The 22,500-nt window shown below is 42.7% G+C and overlaps 2 protein-coding genes and 2 long non-coding RNA genes across 4 annotated transcripts in view; 3 read left to right on the top strand and 1 right to left on the bottom strand.

Annotated features, from left to right (window-relative positions):
• acss2l (acyl-CoA synthetase short chain family member 2 like) overlaps positions 1 to 15,431 on the bottom strand; it is a 47,000-nt gene extending 31,569 nt beyond the window's left edge. The window contains exons 1-2 of the mRNA XM_063219762.1: positions 15,142 to 15,431; positions 14,122 to 14,323 (exon numbers count right to left, since the gene is read on the bottom strand). Of these exons, the coding sequence (XP_063075832.1) occupies positions 14,122 to 14,323; positions 15,142 to 15,286 (347 nt within the window). The 5' untranslated portion in view covers positions 15,287 to 15,431. The remainder of the gene's footprint in view (positions 1 to 14,121; positions 14,324 to 15,141) is intronic.
• On the top strand, positions 339 to 3,044 carry LOC134465862 (uncharacterized). Its single transcript, XR_010038191.1, has 5 exons — positions 339 to 870; positions 1,534 to 1,660; positions 1,813 to 1,992; positions 2,484 to 2,570; positions 2,909 to 3,044. It is a non-coding gene; the product is annotated as an uncharacterized LOC134465862 (long non-coding RNA).
• Positions 10,735 to 11,991, top strand: LOC134465861 (uncharacterized). Its single transcript, XR_010038190.1, has 3 exons — positions 10,735 to 10,943; positions 11,655 to 11,753; positions 11,904 to 11,991. It is a non-coding gene; the product is annotated as an uncharacterized LOC134465861 (long non-coding RNA).
• A 4,055-nt stretch (positions 15,432 to 19,486) lies between the features above and the next one.
• Positions 19,487 to 22,500, top strand: part of ndufv2 (NADH:ubiquinone oxidoreductase core subunit V2) — a 10,292-nt gene continuing 7,278 nt past the window's right edge. The window contains exons 1-3 of the mRNA XM_063219754.1: positions 19,487 to 19,662; positions 20,668 to 20,730; positions 22,167 to 22,229. Of these exons, the coding sequence (XP_063075824.1) occupies positions 19,621 to 19,662; positions 20,668 to 20,730; positions 22,167 to 22,229 (168 nt within the window). The 5' untranslated portion in view covers positions 19,487 to 19,620. The remainder of the gene's footprint in view (positions 19,663 to 20,667; positions 20,731 to 22,166; positions 22,230 to 22,500) is intronic.

Below are 22,500 nucleotides of genomic sequence, written 5' to 3' on the forward strand. Positions count from 1 at the left end.
AAAATGACATAGCTTACTTCCTCTGGGCTATTCCAAGAACTGTGGGGTTTTCTGTGATGACACCATGAGTCAGATGATGCATTGCACTACTCAACAGACTGAGGTGTCGAAAAGGAAAACGTTTAAAAAGAAACAGTTTCCCTCCAACACACACATGTACCCACCAGGGGCCACATAACAGAAAAAAATCCTAAATGCTCATCCTAACTTAAGATAGGAACAATAAGATAAGAAAAATCCTAACTTCCTATTACAGAACGACTTCCTAAGTCCCTAGCCGTTTCTTATCTTATTTTTGCCCCCCCATCCTATCTTAAATTAGGAATTCCCAATGATACAGTAAGTAAGGGGATAAGGTACGTTCTACTCTGTTGTGATGCAACGGCGGGGGGCGGGACGTCGCCATGTTGGCGGCAGAAGTAGGGAGTAGAGTGCCTTTTCCCATGCTTCTCTATGTGCGACTTAAAGCAATGTACCTCCGAAGCAATTCATGCCATGCATGCTCTATTTCGTTCAAACGATAGTTTCCCGTCCCTTTCAAACCACCCTGGTATTTTTTTTGGACTGACCCCTTGTTTTAGAGTGCTATTAAAATAGTTTAAATGACCAATGAGTGCTGTTATCTGCGTTGATTGACAGTTGACATTCTTTAGAATTATTTTTTTGATTGACAGGGCGTCGTCAAGGAGACGTTCGACGCAGTCAGTCCCGCGCCGGTGTCGTGCCAGAAAGTCCCTCCAGGGAAGTCCTTACTTTGAACAACTTCATCACTTTGATGGATTATTTCATTGATTCACTTTCCCCATACTTTGGTCTTGTTGTGCCTTTGGATATACTAATCCGTATTCTCTCGGAAGCTCTGCAGTTTTGGTAAGTAAAATGTAACAAAAGTACAAGTATGAGCTCTCAATATGTGGCTGTTAAAAATGACAAAATGACTGAGGTGTACGATATGCTAGCTGTTATTAGCTCTTGTTTCCTCAATATGTAAAAAGAGCTCTAGCTGTGTTTGGTGTTTGGTCTGTCGATTTGTTAAGCAACTTAATTCTAAGTTGAATGTCATTCGTATTCTCACCAAAGCGTGTATGTTTTTGGCGTGCATCCGGTGTGTAGACACCCTCCCTCCGTAATCTGTAAATAACTCCTCGTACTCCTTTCAACGTCTTCCTGGTGCAAATATATTGCTTTCTGTAGCTAGCATGCATGGTCGTGTGTGTGATTTCACCAGCTTCTAGCGGTTGACTCGGAGGAGAGCTAAACGTAGTCCGAGAACAATATAAACAATTTGTTTACCGCATTTCGAGCACACATACTAGACAACCCAGAATTTGCCCTGGCACCACTGAACTACAGGCCTGTTCAAACAAGAATTCACGACGAGACGTTGTCTGTTTACATACTGTAGTTCTCTAGGCAATGCAAGGACCGTCTGTCCTTGCATTGCCCAGCAGCTAAGACATTCAATGCTGTAGCACTTTGTGTATTGCGTTGTGTCGTTTGATAAGGTGCTAGTGTATCCTGCTTGTTTTTCAGAGCACTTCAGGCGTCGGTGTGACTCTTCGCTCAGCATCCAAACCGTGCCACCTCCACCAACAGCCAGAAGATCATCTCGGCATCACAGCTGTCGATGGGGCGTTGCGTTATCACTACCAGAACAACGGTTAGTAATGTATCAAACATATACCTCTACTAGTGGTATGACACTGTCAAATGTTGCATGTGAAGTGAAATGCCTTGCTATTAGCCTATATATTCCTGGGAACATCGTGTGTGCCTCATTTGACTTATCTGTAGCTTATTGTGTTGTTATAGAGGTGCCATTCCAGTGAGATTTCCACAAAGAGAAGTGTCAAGATAAAAACAGATGCACCATGTACCCTTCCAACCTCAACACCAGTACAACCAAGGTCAAGTAAAACATCCAGGTTAGAGGAGGAAGAGGACAGCATCACAACACCACCTGACCCCTTGATATCTGGCATTTGGAGAAAGGTAAGTGTCTTGAGCTGATCAATGTTTATAAACAGAATGTTTGGATGCACATAGGCCTAACTTGCTTTTTGTGTCGTCTGATCAGTGTTCAGCAAGTTACTGAAAAGCTGCAATACATTACCGATTACACGTTACTGTCATTTAAAAATAATCCCTCACATAATAATATTACTAAATGTATGTAGGCCATTACAGTTATTTTGCATTACTTCAGTTACTTTAGCCAAAATATTTGCCAAAATATGGATCTGGTGATTTACAAAAGTAATGCATTACATTGTGGTTTCCGAACTTTTTTCCATGTGCACCCCCTTGTACATTTCAATGTGGTTTGCGCAACCCCTAAGTGATGGTCCTCTTGTGGTAGGCCACGCACCCCCAGGGGTGCTCACACCCCAGTTTGGGAAACCTGGCCGTAATTAATTACTTTTGTAATGTGTTACCCCCCCAACACTGCGTTTGATTTGGTGCACATTGTGTTTGTCTTTCAGAGCACATCACAGTCGTCTGTGTGGCACCCCCTCGCTGCACGCCAACACCCAAACCAAGCCACCTCCACCACCGGTCAGATTATCTCGGTATGCACAGCAGTCTGAGGGGACATTATGTACATATCGATATATCAAAAACATACCTAGACTAGTGGTATGAGACATGTTATGTGCTTGGGAAGTGAGGTGCACTACTGCTGTTCTAAGCCTTAGCTCTCTGCATGGCTAAGGGATGGTACGGTCATTGGCACTCGATGTCACATACGCTGCCTACCCTTGGCCTACATATTCGTGAGAACTTTGTGTGCCTTATTTGGTTGCTGAAAATCAAGTCTGCACACTAAGCTCCCATTTCACTTATTTAGTGTGATGGTATGATTCTAACATTAATTATTTTGCTATTGGATTTGTGTTTATTGTTACAGCTGAAGATGTGTACAGTACGCTCCTGCCTGCATCCTACCACCACAAGTTCACCCCAGAGGATCTGCTGTCGACAACCATTGTGATATCGTTGCAATTATGAAACACACTTAATAAATGCTAATACATCACATCACACACATTTTGTTTCTGAATTGTTTTTCAATATTGGTAACACACTGTTGTTACAACATCTGTTTAGGTCAGGGGTGGGGAACCATGTCAAACCATGTTTACGCTCCCTCAGGCCATCTTATCCTATACCCCAATATAATTGTAATGTTGTACAGCTTCACGCGAAATATGACATATTTTGTGAAGGCATCTTAGAAATTACATCAGCAATATAATTAAGTTATATTCTAGGTACCAAGAGAAGGTGGGGTCTGTTGTAAAGCTGGCCACCTTCAATATAGGCCAAAAAAGCTGGGGGAAATCCTGTTTTGTGTTCATAGTACGGCCCTTAGAGGACTTACATGGTTGTTGAAGGACTTTGAAGTGGCCCCTCAAATGAAAAAGGTGCCCTACCCCTGGTTTAGACGAATGGCCAGACAAATGTTAAGAATTGAAGTAATGCATGCATTTCTTAGAAGTGGGAAAGAACGTCCACATAATGATTTGCACGTTTAGAAAGCACTAAGAAGACACTGAAGTCAAGATTTCACTTTAATCTGAATTTCAAGTACTCAAAATACCAGATGGTGTAATGGTCATACTGTATTACCTATGCTTTACTAACTGAAAGGTTTTGGGTTGCCTACCGTTTACTTAAGTAATATGATTTAAGAATGAGAAGGGTTTTTTTTATTCTGAATTTTCTCGAAAACTGGGGGGAGGGGGGGTCATGACTGCTTGACTGCAATCTTCACTCTGGATGACTGCTTGACGATGAGGAGCCTTTCTTCAACTTCCATGGTTTGTGCCTGTCAAACGGAAAGGTTTAATTAATTGTTTTGCACGTTATTTGTAGAGGGATTTATACACAGCAGCTGTGGGTAAATATGCTAAATGTCCGTATAGGGGGTTAACTTGGTGTGTCAGACAAACATTCCTAATAATATTTAACGTCAATGGTCGCAGATGTTAAAATATTCAACGTGAAACTGAACATCCAAGGGCTCTCGCCTGCACAACTTCAATGATGCTACTGAGATAGGGCCTACATTGCAGACTTGGATAATAGTTTTCGGCCAAATAATACGAAGACCCCAAATAGCATGGGCTATATGCACTTTCCGTGTACAGTTCAGTTTGCAACTGTACAATGCCGTTACAAGGTGCTGAAGTTAAGTAAGTTAGATCTAATGCCATTTGGCTGGCTCAGGTTAGCCGCTAAGCTAAATATTATTACCGTATGATGGTTTCATAAACCTTTAAGATTTCGTTGGCCCTAGTACCATTTCATAAATATCATATTGGTATTCTCCACACTTACCGATCACCAGTTGTATTTCAACTTGCGTTGGTGGTTTTGTGACAATCAAGGTTTTCGGTGTTGACTATTTCCCCAGCTGAGAACTTGTTTTAATATCTTGAGACGCCATGACATATTTTCATCTCTGACGATGCGGCAGCATCGGGTGGGAGGGCGGGACATATGACTTCAAGTAGGTGTTTTCGGATTGGCTGGCGCTGTCAGCGATGTCGACCTATCGGCAATGTAGCTCAACGTTGCCAAGGTGATTATTTCACTTCCGTATTTTGGAGGCGGAAGCAAATCAGCCGCGGTTGCATCAAAACCGTTGAATGGAGTTCTATGGAACCACCTTCTCCCCTTATGTAGACCTCCTTAGGAATTCCTAACTCCTCTATCATACTGATTTTTTCTATTGGTCGTGTCTGTTTCTGCCATTTCGAATGTGCACGAGATTAATAGAATGTAACGACTTCACTTTTGAAGCCGCGGGCAGCCAGTTGTCTAGGCTACGTGTTGGGGGGAGAACGCAATAGGCCTAGCCTAATTATTAATACAGTGAATATAAGGAGGGCGTTAATTTCCATCATTCATGTAGGCTACATTTGTAGCTAAGAATCCTCAAAAGTTTCCTCATAGCCATGTTGTCAGTTTCAGCAGTTCCCGTCGCAAATCCGCCACCGGAATGCTGTTTTAACCATGTGCAAATTCCCATGATCAAGTAGCTTATTCAAATCAATGAAACGGGCGACGAAACAAGTCTCATCGACTGTCAGTCTAAACAACAACAGTCATCATTCTGGAATGCCTCCGTGTAGTGAACTTAAGACATTTTATTGAGCATAGAAACATTCTTAGTTTGAATGACAGCGGGAAGATGGGGTTGAGGGAGGGAGAACAAGGTGCGCCTGCCTGTGTGACTGCACTGACAGAAGACGAGGAAGAGCGAGAGGAATCGGATCATCAAATAGGCTAACTTTTGAACAACGCTACGTAACCTAGAAATGCTAAACCCTGTTTAGCATAATATCTACACCGTTAACTTTCTGAGGACAAATGGATTAGTTTTGTGTGGTCTATGAATTCATCAGACCTAGTAGCCTAACGTGTCCTGTTCAACTCCTGAGAGGAGACTTTGGCGAGGGAGCGCACGTTGTGCTCATAAGCCTGTCACAACATCAGCACGTAGGCTACGTGAAGTCAGTTGCTTTTTCGTTGGACGTTGCAAAATCAGTCTTTGATGTGCAAACCCCATGGTCAAAGTAGGCCTAATTCAAAGGCTACACTTGTTAATAGGAAATATGTTTTCAAACTATTTTCTTTTTTTATTTCAAAATAAAGGTAGGCTATATTGCATGGATAAAACAATGACAGGCTTCAAATGGTAAAATTATTTAGGCCTACATCAGGCAACTATGGAATTGTAGCCTGCCTGGTTGGGAAGCTACTGTGGTAACCGTACCAGTGCCATTTTTTCTCTCTTGAAAAGAAAATGCTCCCATTAACCCAGGCATCACTGCTCTAGGTGTTTTGGTTTGATGCCCCATGTTGCTGACATAGGGCATAATGCAAAAAAAAAGCACCAGTAACAGTGGTATCCTGAGTTTAGGACAGGGTGTATGGTCTCCTAACTTAGGCATCCTAAGTTAAGATATTCCTAACTTAGGATGCTTCTGGAACAGAGGCGATTCCTCTTTGAGTACAAGGGAGGCGCCGCCTCCTGTCCAAAATCACGGAGAAATAGTATGTAAACTAATGCTTTACACGACTTAATATCATTGCTATTTCAGACCCAGCTCCATAGATGCATGTGCTCAACTTAGAGATTAAACTAATCTGTAATAAGATCCCGAAGCTCGCACGAGTTTTTTTTTTCCGCTCATGACAACGCAAGCGAGTCGAGTCTCAATGGACTTCAATGGCATGTGGGATTGTGCGCTTTTTCAATGGCAAAATGCTAAACGGTCATTGGCTATTGCCGTGAAATTTTTTTAATTTTGAGACTGAGCCTCACTGGGAGTGAATGGAGAAGAGAGAGGAGGGGGGGCGGGACCGGAGACTGGAGCTCCGACTTGTGATTGGGTGAACCCCGTGTCAGTAGGCTACAGTAGTTGATTTCATTTCGAAATGCGGATATGTTATTAATTTGACTGAGAAGTTTCGTCGTGATAACCAGTGGGGAAGCTATTCATTGCGTTGTACTCCAGTTTTGTGTACATATTCTTGTAAACCTAGTGTTGCGAATAAAGTCTTAATAGTGGCACGTCCTTATCCTTTTTAATCTCCCAATTCAAAAGTTGAGGTTGCCTACTTTTCGTTATTGCTAGCTTGCAAGAAAGCTAGAGAGCTATGCAAAATGAAATGCCAAGCATTGTGGATTAAATTCTGGCGAATTCCAGTCGTCCTTATGAGGAGAAAATGAATATCAATGAGCAGAGCAGAGCACTGCCTAATATTGACTTGGTGAAAAAGGTAGGGAAGAACAAACTTTTCTTTTGAGCTTTCGTGGTGTCTGATCAACTGGTTAACTGCCAAGTCCCGTGAGTGGCGAGTCCTTTCCTACTGTGCTGTTAAGCCGTGCACCCAGTAATGAACAAAGACAACGAAGGCAAACTCAATCACATCATTATGTGGCGGAGGTAGGCCTAATGAATAATAATAATAATAAAAACATTTCCCTATGAATAGGCTACAAGGGGGATAATGATTAATGATTAACAAATTTGTTTCAACAAGAGTCCTTCAGTGTGTGAGGGCAGGCCATATGTGACAGGACCAATATAAGGTGTGTGTCAAAATTGACCCCCCCCCCCCCCTTTTTTTTTTTTGCGTTCTGGACATATTGTAATTGAACAGCCTCCCCTGTTTGACAGACTACCAGCCGCCACTGTTCTGGAATGGCTATATTCCTATCTTAAGATAAGATAGGATTTCTTCCTAAGTTAAGTTAGGAAACCTCCTTCTGTTATAGCAAAATTCCTAAATCCCTTCCTATCTCAAGATAAGATAGGATTTCAGACTTCTGTTATGAGGGCCCAGGGGCCACATAACAGAACAAATCCTAAATGCTCATCCTAACTTAAGATAGGAACAGTAAGATAGGAAAAATCCTAACTTCCTATTACAGAACGAATTCCTAAGTCCCTTGCCGTTTCTTATCTTATTTGTGGCCCCCCATCCTATCTTAAATTAGGAATTCCTAACTCCTCTATCATACTGATTTTTTCGATTGGTCGTGTCTGTTTCTGCCATTTCGAATGTGCACGAGATTGAGAGAATGTAACGACTTCACTTTTGAAGAGGCGGGCAGCCAGTTGTATTGGTAGCCTAGGCTACGTGTTGGGGGGAGAACGCAATAGCCTAGTTATTAATAATTACGGACGAAAAAATACAGTGAATAAGGAGGGCGTTAATTTCCATCATTAATGTAGGCTACATTTGTAGCTAAGAATCCTCAAAAGTTTCCTCATAGCCGTGTTGTCAGTTTCAAACTTTCAGCAGTTCCCGTCGCAAATCCGCCACCTGAATGCTGTTTTAACAATAGGCCTACGCAAATTCCCATGATCAAGTCGCTTATTCAAATCAATGAAACGGGCGACGAAACAAGTCACATCGACTGTCAGCCTAAACAACAACAGTCATCATTCTGGGATACTCGGTAGTGAACTAAAGACATTTTATTGATCATACTGATTTTTCTTAGTTTGAATGACAGCGGGAAGATGGAAATTGAGGGAGGGAGAGCAAGGTGCGCCTGCCTGTGTGACTGCACTGAGGACGAGCGAGAGGAATCGGATCATCAAATAACTTTTGAACAACGATACGCAACCTAGAAATGCTAAACCCTGTTTAGCATAATATCTACACTTAACTTTCTGAGGACAAATTGATTAGTTTTGTGTGGTCTATAAATTCATCAGTAGACCTCGTAACTTGTCCTGTTCAACTCCTGAGAGGAGACTTTGGCGAGGGAGCGCACGTTGAACTCATAAGCCTGTCACAACATCAGCACGTAGGCTACGTGAAGTCAGTTGCTTTTTTGTTGGACGTTGCAAAATCAGTCTTTGATGTGCAAACCCCATGGTCAAAGTAGGCCTAATTCAAAGGCTACACTTGTTAATAGGAAATGTGTTTGGCTTTCAAACTATTTTCTTTTTTAATGTCTAAATAAAGGTAAATTGCATGGATAAAACAATGACAGGCTTCAAATGGTAAAATTATTTAGGCCTACATCAGGCAACTATGGAATTGTAGCCTGCCTGTTTGGGAAGCTACTGTGGTAACCGTACCAGTGCCATTTTTTCTCTCTTGAAAACAAAATGCTCCCATTAACCCAGGCATCACTGCTCTAGGTGTTTTGGTTTGATGCCCCATGTTGCTGACATTGTGCATAATGCAAAAAAAGCACAAGTAACAGTGGTATCCTGAGTTTAGGACAGGGTGTATGGTCTCCTAACTTAGGCATCCTAAGTTAAGATATTCCTAACTTAGGATGCTTCTGGAATGGCTATATTCCTATCTTAAGATAAGATAGGATTTCTTCCAAAGTTAAGTTAGGAAACCTCCTTCTGTTATAGCAAAATTCCTAAATCCCGTCCTATCTCAAGATAAGATAGGATTTCAGACTTAGGAAGTTTCTGTTATGTGGCCCCAGGGCTCTAAATTAACACCAGCTAACTGGCTAAAAGGTGGTGACATTTGAGTTAGGCTGGTAGAAAAGAAAACTTACCAGCCACTTTGACCCATTCAGGGAGTGTATGTTTGGCTAGTAAGATTAACAACTACTAGCCATTTTCTCACTACTAGTAAGAAAAGTTAATATGGAGCCCTTCAGGTAACTTATCTGAGAAACCAGAGGTGTCAATAGTAAAAGTAAAAGTGAAAAAAAGTATCCCTCCAAACCAGGTAATGTATCCAGTAGAGCTGTGTACTTGTCTTACTATCAGCTGACACTGCGGTGATAGGATCAAGTTTATTGTGGTGGGTCCTTGTTAGGTTTTTAGTGCTTTTCAGTAACAACACAGTCTGTCTACCTCATTAGGGACAATGCAGTAAATGGTGTAACACCTACAGAATAATATCATGTGTCTGTGTTGTAACTTACACCATACATTTACTTTTAATTTTACTTTTGACACCTCTGGCTACACTACGGAGTAAGTTTATCTCACCAGTGGCATAAATACATCTGTATGACACTATGACATCACGTTGGGGGAACTCCCCCAGGATTCTAAGGTTCTACATAGACTCCTATGAGCCTGCGGAACCCCCAACGTGATGTCATAATAGTACATTTTCTTAAAATGGTTAACCTGCAACCCCACCTTTAACTGATTCCACTGTAAATTCAGGAGTGTTAATTTAACACTTAGAGCAGGGGTGTCAAACTCAAACTGACTGAGGGCAGCCAAAATATAAAATTAATTAATTCTCAGTGTTGAGTTAACAGTGTAATTTACAGTGTGGGTGGGGATCCGTTTTAGACCTGAGCCGTATGTAGCGTATGCAATACCAGGCATGCCGTACTAAAGTGTGTGGTGGCCTATTTTCTTTAAGGGGCGCTGGCCCAGGGGCGAGGACAGGGGGCCGGTGTGACAAGCTATCTGGATCTGTGACAACTGGTGACCCAGATGTTAGAAACAACATTTGTGAATGGGCAAGACAGCATGAATTCTGGAAATAAACTGCAAAAAATATTACACAGTGCACCTGTAAGTGTACAACAGGTCAAACACACACACACAAACACACACACACACACACACACACACACACACACACACACACACACACACACACAGTGTGCGAATTATCCACCGCGTTTCGGGGGGGTCTGACTTTTTGCGGATCAAATAATGACGACGACCCCCCCCCCCCCCCCCAAAAAAAAAAAAAAAAAAAAAAATGGATGGCCGTCTGCGAGTAAGTTAAATATGGGTATTTTTACAGGTGTTTCTGTAGATTTATGGCCATAGAAATAAATAGGAATTCGTTTAGACTGGTTAATATGTAGTCCCTCCAGGTGGGTGTTGACATAGCCTATAATGGGTGGTTTTAGGACGTGGAAGCTGTACAATAGCGCGAGCACGGAAATGTTTCAAACTGCACTTCTCGGAATCGGAGCACTCGGGAATTAATATGCCTTATTATTAAATGCACACACGGTTCGCCAGTGCTCCTCAATATCTTCAAAACTAGTGAAACTGTGAGAAGGAGGGGACACCGCGACTCAAAGAGGGTGGAGGAGTAATCCTCCGACTAGATCTCTGCGCTATTTCATCCTATCTAGAACCCTGTGTGTTGAGCGTGTTTGGAAATGTAACATCTGGCGAACCCTGCGAAAATCCGCGCTGCCCTGCCCAGTCGGCGAACCCAACCCACACAGCAGAGGACTCCGACGCGGACCCGCGTTCAAGTCACCACATCCGTGTCACTGTCACATTCCTTTGGGTTCCACTTGGTGGATCAGGGTCGCCACCGTGCGCCGCCCCAAATTCTACCGTCAAAACGCGGACCATAATCGCATCCATATCTGATTCACAAACGCGGACGCGCTGTAAAATCTAACGGACGTTGGTACAGTTTTTGTTGGGGCAGACACGACCGAACAGCGCTCTCCAGTAAGTATTGATTTATTTATATTAGGTGATACACAAAGGTACAAAAAGTATATCTGAAGCTTTTATACTATCAATGCTTATTGATATTTCGTAGGATTTTGTTTTATGACTTTAAAAGTGTAAGTTAACCCTAGTTGTTTTCAAAACGAGACAGCTAGTTCATTCATTCAAAGACATGGAGAACTACATTGGCTATTGTAGTATTTCCTAAATGCTGTTAAAATATGATGCGATGCCATCCGATACATGGAGGAAGTGCAGTTGAATAAAAATTATCAACATTGTGCCCATTTTAACAGCCTTGTTTACGTTAGCTTGCTAGCCAGTTACTAGCAAACCGGTTGACTGAAGCAAACTTGTGTAAAGTTAAACGTAGGTCTAAGTGTTCAAATACTCCTATGAAACGGCTATATTGGTCTGAATTTGGCTCATGGTACACTTTTACACGGATTGGTGATGCTCTCAACAGGTTTGGCACCAACTGTGTTTTTAACGGTACAAATCCTAAAACGGTGACATCATGTTCTCCTCACGTTAACGAAATCCAGGCTAATTGTTTATTAGCAATTAATGGATGGCCATGAACTGCGCCCTCGTCCCATATGCTGTCCATCATTGGTGAATGAATGAAGTAGCTGGGCTCATAGTTTGATACAGGTGTCCGTGGTTGGGCTACAAATATCTGAATTTGTCCTTAATCTTGTGCAACAGTAAACAGGTGGAATTACCTCTGGGTCGGACAGGGCTAGCCAGCTGTAATCCACCCTGCTACGGTGATGCCCGCCTGCCTCCCGGCTTTTACGACCAAGAGTAAGTACATCTTATAATATTCAACATCATTACTGTCACGGGATAGAGATGTGAAAGAGCGTTGTCCATTCCATATGCAATGCAATGTCTGATTGCCATCTTACGAAAATTTAAATGAAAGCTCTAAGTTTAGCTCTGTTGCCTTTTCAGATCGGAGCGCTGATGTGATGTTTCCCCGTCGACTGATGAGGCATCAGGGAAGGAAGAGAAGGCAGCCACGACACGCGATTGTTCAACAATAGTGAGACAGAAAAATAATGTCAAGATAAATAAAACATCATGATGAGTGAAGTTCTTAGTCAGGTTGTGTTTTTTTCGGGTTCTTATTTAAACGGTGTCTAGGCCAGGTCTGTGTTATCTGTAGAATTAAATAGCCTAAATGCTGTTTGAAACGATTACAACTGCTTTAGTGTTAGTTTATTGGGATTATAGCATAATAAGAAAGTAACTTTATGAGCACGGATCCAAAATGGTCCCGGCCCGGAACATCAATGAGTCCGGAATGGGTCCGTAACTGATCAAAAGTAGTGGAACCGTGACGGATGCAATAAGTGGACACGGAATGAGTCCGCATCGGATGTCGCGCCTCCGAACCGGGCTCACTGCGGAGGTACGCTTCTGCACGCGGATCCGTTGCGGGTGACAAACGGGTCCCTTTTGAGTCCGCACCACGCCTCCGCGTCGGATGATAGGCGGCGTGCAAGTGGACGCCGATACGGCCCCGTTTACCGGATCCGTTCCGGAGGATGGCCTCCGGACGGTGGACTCCGGGGCGGATCCATTACGGTGTACTTTTGCTGTGTGGGAACTTTCTACTCCACATGCATGCGGCGCGCAGCACTGTCCACAACAAGTTCAATCACGGCCAAAGTTTCTCTTTCACACACGCCTTGCTGCCGCCGAAATGTTTCCACTAGTTAGCAACAAACACAGCAGCACAACCAACTCATGCATAATAATGATGAATGATAACAAACCTAGCAACGACCCAACTTCAAACACAGATGTGTAGCTGGCTTACCAAGCCCACTGGCAAACTAGCAACTACTAGGTAGAAAGGCTAGCTATTACTATGTAGTGACAACGGAAATGCAATCAAGAAAATGTTAAACAGCAAAGTGAACCGAATGACGCCTACACAATCAAGCTGTAGGCTAAATGATAAGAATACAACAGCCAAATTCAAAACTTCTAGTCTGTTTTAAACAGTGTGCGCTTTTCCTGAGATTGAAAAGTGCCACAGACAGATCCGTGATGCTATAGGCTAGTAGCCACGGTAAAAACGGCTGGACTGCTACATGACATGGCTTCAAACAAAGTCAAAATAATAATTAATCCTACATTTGTCACGGCGGACATATGGAAGAATCCCATTTTCCTACCTCGTTGTGGGCATGCTGCTAGCTATTGGCTCCTTGCTAGACACAGCTGTCCTTGCTTCGAGGAGTCACACCATCCATTTGCCTTCTCGGTATAATGGTATCATTCCAATTGTGCTTGAAATACATGATAAGCCATACTTTATTTTCTGATATAGCCTACATTATGTTGGTGTAGGCTATTCTGGATTGGAGCAGTCAGCCTCATTCTTTGACTAGAGCTAACTGAGACTCCTTGAAGTCCTTGCATGTTGAATTGATGGAATTCTGTTAGTTATCATTTTTTCCCCTCGGGGGAGAAAGGGATCATCACTTGTCTTGGGTGTTTGTTTACGTTCTGAGCTATAAAGTTGAAATCATATTTAAACCACGGGAATCATTCACCTTGACATAGCTCCCTTAGCTCAAATACATATTTTGAAACCGCATCAAAGCCCTGCTGCATCCACTGACAGCCTGCATGCATCCCCGTGCTGCCGATTGTGCCGAATCGAATTTTGACTACTCAACTGCATGCGCAACGTCCGCTGGTGGTACAGTCCATTGAAGGGGTGTTCGAAAACCCATTTAATTTGGTTAGTCATGCTTAAACACATTCAACAGACCATTAGTGACAAAAAATACATTTTATTTTTACATCATTTTTACATAATTTGAGACCCCCCTCAAATCTCACTTTTGAGGCTTTCAGGGGGGTTCGTGGGTTATTCGGGAGGGTCGGACCCCCCCTGACCCCCCCGTATTTCGCACCCTGCAAACACACACACACACACACACACACAGTCTGTGACAATGGGATGGATGGATCACAGTGTCAGTGACAGTGTGAGAGTCTCACCAGTGGTAGGCCACTCGCTCTCCATAGCGCACACACACACACACACACACACACACACACACACACACACACACACACACACACACACACACACACACACACACACAGTCTGTCTCACCAGGATGCATCACAGTATTAGTGAGAGTCTCACCAGTGGTAGGCCACTCGGTCTCCAAAGCTGCGCTCCAGGACGTTTCTGTCCAAGACGTTGTAGCACACGTTGGTCTTGGCGCCCTCCATGAACTTGACGAACACGTCGCCCTTGGTGACATCGAAGTTGTAGCGCAGCACGGGCTGGTCAGCGGACGGCCGGCTCTTCCAATAGAACTCATCCGCCACACTCCCCCAGAACTCTGTTAGCCAATCACAAAGAAGACGGAGGTCATATTAAGTATGTATGAATGAATTCATTCTTTCATTTCTTCATACCATATTATTTTTATCTTTCAATTCAAGACGGAAAAGGTTTAACAGCATGAAGAAAAAGGCCCCCAGGTGGTTCTGAAACAAGGTAATTGGCCTCTCAGCAAAATAAAATGGTAAATTATAGGCCTACAACATGCAAATCTAAAATATTGACTTGCCATAACTATATGGCATGTCTAAGCTGCATAACACATTTAGCACAACCTGACAGAGAAAACCCTCCCCACCCACTCAGCCCCCAGTGGAAGTAGAAGAAGCAGTAGGCCTACTCTTACAGATGTTACTGGTATGATATTACAAAGTTTCAACTATGTAGTAGTATCATACTAGTAATATGCTGTTGTGTAGTTACATCTGTAAGAGTAGGCCTACTTCTATGGTACTTCTAATTTATACACCTCTGCGAAAAAGAAACAAAAATCAGGTTTAGAAAATGCAAAAGGGTTTTGCACACATTTAAATGAGTGTAGGCAGGCGGCCTGTATAGCCTACTCGCTCACACCAGGAAAAAAAAGAACCAGAACGCTGCAAGAAGACGCGCCAGCTGGTTCTTTTTTTGCGCGAATGATGAAAGCAGAAAGCAGCGACTGCGCGCACATCAGTGCAACAGGTGTACTGGGCAAAACAAGATAACTTACAGGAAATAATACATGTCCGCAACGCATACGCTCCCACATTTAATGTGCAATTATTTAACTGTTGTGGACATGTATTATTTTCTTGAAATGGTGAATGCATGTCCTACCCTCTGGTTTCTCGATGGACTTCTTGTAAAGCGCAAGATAGGAGTTGAAGTCGGGGACATGCGCCTCCGCACTCAGCCCCTCTGGCGGGGGATATATCCTCTCCTCCTCCTGCTCCTCCACAGGCTCGGGTCCTGGCACGACCATCTTTTGTTATTGTATCAGTTTAAGATATAGATGACTGCTAATGATGTCTCAACGGCCGTGGGTCGGTGTAAACTCCGTTCCGTCACACCCTTTAGTTTCACGGATGAGTCGCCTCCTGCCCGCATACAATACTATTCGCAAGAGGGAGCGCGACAGCCTGCCTTTAATCCTCGTTCCGTGCTGTTTTGTCGGTCTCCTTAGTGTCAATTCTACCAATCAGATCTCTAGTTTTGGCACTCCTACCTTTTGATTGGCCAGAGAGACTGTGGGGCGCTCAACCCATGCTGGGTGGAACGGAGAGCAGACATGCGCTCCACTAGTGGACACGCGAGTGGAGTGGGAGTGCGCGCTGCGCTCCAAAACATTAAAATAAATGAATTACTAAAAAGCGGAGCTTCAACAAAAGCGGAGCTTCAACACTGTATTTATACTGCACACAATGGCCCATGCTGTTTACCAGTTCTGCAGAAGTATTTTTTTAAACTCTCAGAATAATAATAGGCCTACAATTCATGACATAGTAGGCCTAAGTACAATTATAATATAGGCTATAAATAGCATATGCAAAAGCATATGTTATAACTACAGTAGACTGCATTTCCACTGAGACAATGCTATTAATATGCTTGCACACACACACACACACACACACACACACACACACACACACACACACACACACACACACACACACACACACACACACACACACGCAATACTGCCCTACACATCCGCAAGAGAGAGAGAGAGAGAGATCTGTGTGTGTGTGTGTGTGTGTGTGTGTGTGTGTGTGTGTGTGTGTGTGTGTGTGTGTGTGTGTGTGTGTGTGTGTGTGTGTGTGTGTGTGTGTAAGAGAGGGAAATCTGACTCTTTGTGTGTATGTGTGCGTGAGTGAGTGAGTGAGTTAGAGAAAGAGAGACAGACAGACAGATAGACAGACAGACAGAGAAGTGTGTGTGTGTGTGTGTGTGTGTGTGTGTGTGTGTGTGTGTGTGTGTGTGTGTGTGTGTGTGTGTGTGTGTCTTTCAGACTCCATGCGAAAGGGGTAATTTGTCCAGGGCCCAGGTAGCTAGGAGGCCTGACATTGGGTTCCCATTGCATTGTATGTATTCAGATGACTTTGTCCCGAGCTGTCAGCAGCCCTGTATGTTCATTCAAGGCTGGTACGAAATTCCGAACTAAATGAATTGAAATTCAAAGTAATGCCATAATACGAACACTAGGTGGTGTCATTACCTTGAATTTCTTTGAATTTAATCTACATCACCACCGATTGAGAGTACATAGAACACCACCACCTAGTGTTCATATTATGGCATTACTGTGAATTTAAATTCATTCAATTCAGAATTTCGTACAAGTCTGCTGTATACAAGCGTCGTTATTTTTAAGTTCATCTGACTGTTTGATTTTTCACTATTGGGAAGTTGGCTGTGTGCAAATCAGCAGCTAGCTGGTTGTGATATTGCGCTTGATGTCGTCTGTCAGACTGAGGTAATTTTTAGAGGAAATCGTGCAACAAAGGAAAGGCAACCGTCTTGTTTATGCCCACGCAGTCAATCCATAGCTCATTTTTTCCCGCCCACATTGTAGATGTTTGCGGAGAGCCCCAGTCTTGAAATGGTCATCATACAAATCTTGAGATAATACAATCATTGAAAAAGTATGAATGTATTTGAACCAGGTGGTCCATGCAAGGCAGATGAGTAACCTGACTGAACTAGAGGTGTTCTGGATAGAATAATTGGCAACTATTCAGTAGCACCAGACTGTTGGAACCTGTCTTCTCCTTAGAAAATGAGGACTCCAGGCTCTTCTAGTATTACATGATTATCCTCTTAACATAACCTGGTGTACTCCTGAACCAGTTAGGACCCATGTCAGGATGTTGTGGTTGTTTTGTGTTGTATGCTGGGTATGTGAGTTAGCAATGTAATGTAGTGGTTGTTTGAAGCCCAAGACGAATTTCCCCCAGGGACAATAAAGCAGGCCTACACTCTACTCTACTCTACTCTACTCTACTCTACTCTACTCTACTCTATTCTACTCTACTCTACTCTACTCTACTATACTCTACTACTCTACTCTACTGTACTGTACTGTACTGTACTGTACTGTACTCTACTCTACTCTACTCTACTCTACTCTACTCTACTCTACTCTACTCTACTCTACTCTACTCTACTCTACTATACTCTACTACTCTACTCTACTGTACTGTACTCTACTCTACTCAACTGTACTCTACTGTACTCTACTCTACTGTACTCTACTCTACTCTACTCAAATCTACTCTGCTGTACTCTACTCTACTCTACTCTACTTTACTCTACTGTACTCTACTCTACTCTACTGTACTCTACTCTACTCTACTCTACTCTACTCTACTCTACTCTACTCTACTCTACTGTACTCTACTCTACTCTACTCTACTCTACTTTACTCTACTGTACTCTACTCTACTCTACTGTACTCTACTCTACTCTACTCTACTTTACTCTACTCTACTCTACTCTACTCTACTGTACTAGTACACCCCAAGGCAGCAGTGCAGGAACGGGTTAGTCCGGGTTAGAGGGAGGTTTACTAACATTCTACCGATACTGTATGAGGCTTCAGGAGGGAAGTTTACTAACATTCTTCCAATACTGTATGAGGCTTCAGGAGGGAGGTTTACTAACATTCTACCGATACTGTATGAGGCTACAGGAGGTTTACTAGCGTTCTACTGATACTGTATGAGGCTTCAGGGGGGAGGTTTACTAACGTTACTGTATGAGGCTTCAGGAGGGAGGTTTACTAACATTCTACTGATACTGTATGAGGCTTCAGGAGGGAGGTTTACTATCGTTCTACTGATACTGTATGAGGCTTCAGGAGGGAGGTTTACTAACGTTCTACTGATACTGAATGAGGCTTCAAGAGGGAGGTTTACTAATGTTCTACTGATACTGTAAGAGACTTCGGGAGGGAGGTTTACTAATGTTCTACTGATACTGTATGAGACTTCAGGAGGGAGGTTTACTAACGTTCTACTGATACTGTATGAGGCTTCAGGAGGGAGGTTTACTAACGTTCTACTGATACTGTATGAGGCTTCAGGAGGGAGGTTTACTATCGTTCTACTGATACTGTATGAGGCTTCAGGAGGGAGGTTTACTAACGTTCTACTGATACTGTATGAGGCTTCAGGAGGGAGGTTTACTATCGTTCTACTGATACTGTATGAGACTTCGGGAGGGAGGTTTACTATCGTTCTACTGATACTGTATGAGACTTCGGGAGGGAGGTTTACTAACGTTCTACTGATACTGTATGAGACTTCGGGAGGGAGGTTTACTAACGTTTCATGCCGAACTCTGCTAGTTGGCCTTCACTACACACGTAGGCCTCTCCATTACCAATGCCAGGCTTTCATATAACATGCTTTATGGGCCACGTTTTGTTATTATTTTCAAATAACTGTCTCTTTTGTAAATAAAGGAAGACTATTGTGCACTGATTTAATGTCGACTGAAATAATAGACAAGATTTGCATTTTTAAAAATCTAACACAATATGTGAAATGGAAGCACAAATACTGACATTGAGTATCAAGATTTTTCTTTTTTTTGTCACAGCAAAAATATCTCTTATTTATGTCTGACACATGCAGTATGATGTCTATGAGCGTCCTAACAGTGTTTCTTCACCTTTGTTTTCTTAAAACGCTCCCTTACCTGGTCCCAAGACAAGCCGCGCACCCCAACCTGCGCACCCCAACCCAAACTTAGGCCTACGGGTATACACACTGAAAAATTATTTCAGTGATTCATTACAATGATTCTTGTTTGAGAAATTAATCAATACCTTATTTATATAGGGACCACAAATGTTTTAATTTGGCTTAATTCTTGTTCCCAGTGATTTATTTGCACGACATTTCGGACCTTCATCCTTTTTCAAGTGTTGCGGACTTCTATTATTTACTTCAGTTACTTTATTTTGTCCAGCACCTGTACCACTGATCTGCGCACATTCTCTACCTCCTTAATTATAATGTTCCCAATGAATCCCAAGCCAATGTCCCAAGCAGGATTTTGGTCACAGCCAAAACAAAAACAAAATTCCGTGGACCCACTGCAATCTGTGGTGCACCCCTAGGGGGAGCCCGCATTCCAGGCTTAAAAACCAACAGCCCATCTGCACACTCTTCACTCGATTACATTTCACTGAAGACATTTTTGTGTAATCTAGTCTAGCTCAATCGACAAGCGACGTCATCGTTCTGATGTTGATGTCCGCCGCCATTGCTGTAGGAAAGTTATAAGGGGCACCGAGAGATAAACACCAAAATGTTTTTGTCTAGGACCATTCGTGCGGCTGTGTCGCATTCGGTATGTATTTTAAGATGTATTTCCACATATTTGGGGGGTTTTGGGGAAATGTATTCTGCGAATCTTGAAATAAAGGACTGACATGTGCATGACATAGGCACAAGGACATCCAGAACTTGATGCCATAACCCACAGTTAACTTGACATTCACGCCGATTCATGCGTTAATGTTTCGGTGTTAACACGCGTATAGATATATGGATATGAACAGATGCAGTAGGTCGGCAGATATATGTTGTTAGTGACATACCGTGGGTAATAATTGTACCATCACTGATTCTGTACGTTAGCCGGTAGCTAACTAAAGAAGCTAAGTACAGCCGTGTAAACGTGAATGGTTTCCCCTGGTCGGAGTTGTAATGTTTAGTGAATTTCCAGTTAATTTTGCTAAATCAATGTCCCAATAACAACATCTATCCCTCAGTATCTACTGGAATTCACACCATTAGACGACTTGTGGCAGCTAATATAGCTAGCCTAGCTAACATTAGTCAACATCTACCATAGAACTAATACAATGTATTATTACTATCAACATCTACTAACTGACTGACCTAACAGGACCTGCGCTGTCAGTCCTTAGTGTTGTTGACAACACATTACTCCAAAAGCATTTTGGTAGAGTTTAACCCATTTTGTCCTACGCCCTTTTTGGGAAAGGGTGCCCCCTTCATATTAAATCCTAAATATCTCAGCCTCTGAAGCACATACAAACATGAAATGAGATACTTTTAAAAGCCACGATTCTCCCCTCGCATTGTTATGTGTTCATTGACCTGTAACATACCCACATAGTTAATAAAACAGCTAAAATCTCAAAATCCTGAAAAACCCGTATATGGGTCTCCAGGACACAATGGGTTAAGCAATATAGTGGTATTGTGATGATGTTATACCATTATGATAGATAAATCTGACCTCATACACATATGAGACGACTAGTATTGTGTTATTGAGTGGTCGCTGCAGAGACAGGAATAATGCTGTCTTTTTATTCTTCAACAGGCCAAGCAAGTCCGAAGCCTGCACCAGTCAGCTGCACGAACAGGAGCAGGTGGTATCTTTGTGGTGAGTTATAAAACACACACACACACACACACACACACACACACACACACACACACACACACACACACACACACACACACACACACACACACACACACACACGTCGTGTACTGCCACTGTTTAGCTCTGGTGCTCTAAATTAACAGCAGGCAATCAGCCAAATGCTGGTGAAAAATCAGTTTGGCTGGTAGAAAAGGAAATATACTAGACACTTGGACTGATAGTAAGTGTATGTTTGACTCGTAAGATTTGACATCTATTAGCCAAATTGGCTTTTGATGAAAAAAAAGTTAATTTATAGCCCTGGGTGCAAACATGGGTTGAACACACACACACACACACACACACACACACACACAGTCATTGAGCGCATCTAATGCGGAAGGGTTCCCGATATGCATCAAGCCTTCTTCTAATAACCAACTATAAGCAGTAAGGTGACATTTGAGGGTCGCTATGTAAGCAGAGGATGGAGTTTGGTGCCTACTGTATTGTGTGTTTGTTTATTTCCCGTACCGAGATTGCCCTAATTTTACCCACAATCGTCTTAAATGTGATGGTGCGAAAGCAGATTACATTTAAAGATGTGGGGAATGTGTTCTATTACTCTCCTCTCTAAGGTTATGTACCATTATTTTTTATACTCTAGTATGCAGCGAGCGTACTCGCTGCTTTTAAAATGCGTCCTAGCATCTCTATAAGAGGGTCTGTCTGTCTGTCGGTCAGTCTGTCTGTCTGTCGGTCGGTCGGTCTATCTGAAATGCATTCCTTAAATTTTCGTCCCCTTCTGTGTCCACAAGGCGGCAGAGTGCATAGACGGCTGCATCTTTGTCCGCCTGTCGGACTTGTTTATTTTATCAAAGGATTCCCCATTAGCTTGTGCCATAGCAGTTCGCTAGTCTTCCTGATTACCTTGGACTTGGACTGGACTAGACTTCACTTGGACTTGGACTTGACTTGGTCAAATGTGTCAAATGTAAAGGGACACTGTGTGAGGTTTTTAGTTGTTAATTTCCAGAATGCATGCTGCCCATTCACTATTGTTACATTTTTTTATTAATACTTACCACCAGCATCAAATTCTAAGTATTCATTATGACTGAGAAAAATGCACTTTTCATACATGAAAAGGGGGATCTTCTCCATGGTCCGCCATTTTGAATTTCCAAAAGTAGCCATTTTTAGCTGCAAAAATGACTGTACTTGAACCATACTAGACAATATTTGTTTATTACTTAGTAAACTTTCATGTAAAGATCAAATTTGGCAATAGGCAGCCCAGTTTCAATGAGCAGCATAGCTGCAGTACCTTTTTTGACCATTTCCTGCACAGTGTCCCTTTAACTTGTGACTTGTCTCAGACTTGTTTCTTGTCACTAAATTAGTCTCCGTTTACCTGTAGCTGACATCAATGTTTCTCTTGTTATTTTTTTCAGCACAGAGACACCCCTGACAACAATCCAGACACCCCATTCGAGTTCACTGCTGAGAACATGAAGGTGAGTAACCCATGCCAACCTACTTTTAGAACGCTGTAACCCATGCCAACCTAACTGTAGAACACTGTAACCCATGCCAACCTACTTCTAGAACGCTGTAATCTATTGAAACCTACATCTAGAACACGGTAACCTATGGCAACCAACATATAGAACACTGTAACCCATGCCAACCTACTTTTAGAACTCTGTAACCTATGGCAACTTACATCTACGGTATCCTACATGTAGAACGCTGTAGAACATTTGCAGCAGTGTCTCACCTCTGCCT

The sequence above is a fragment of the Engraulis encrasicolus genome, chromosome 16, assembly GCF_034702125.1.
Source record: "Engraulis encrasicolus isolate BLACKSEA-1 chromosome 16, IST_EnEncr_1.0, whole genome shotgun sequence".
Taxonomy (NCBI): domain Eukaryota; kingdom Metazoa; phylum Chordata; class Actinopteri; order Clupeiformes; family Engraulidae; genus Engraulis; species Engraulis encrasicolus.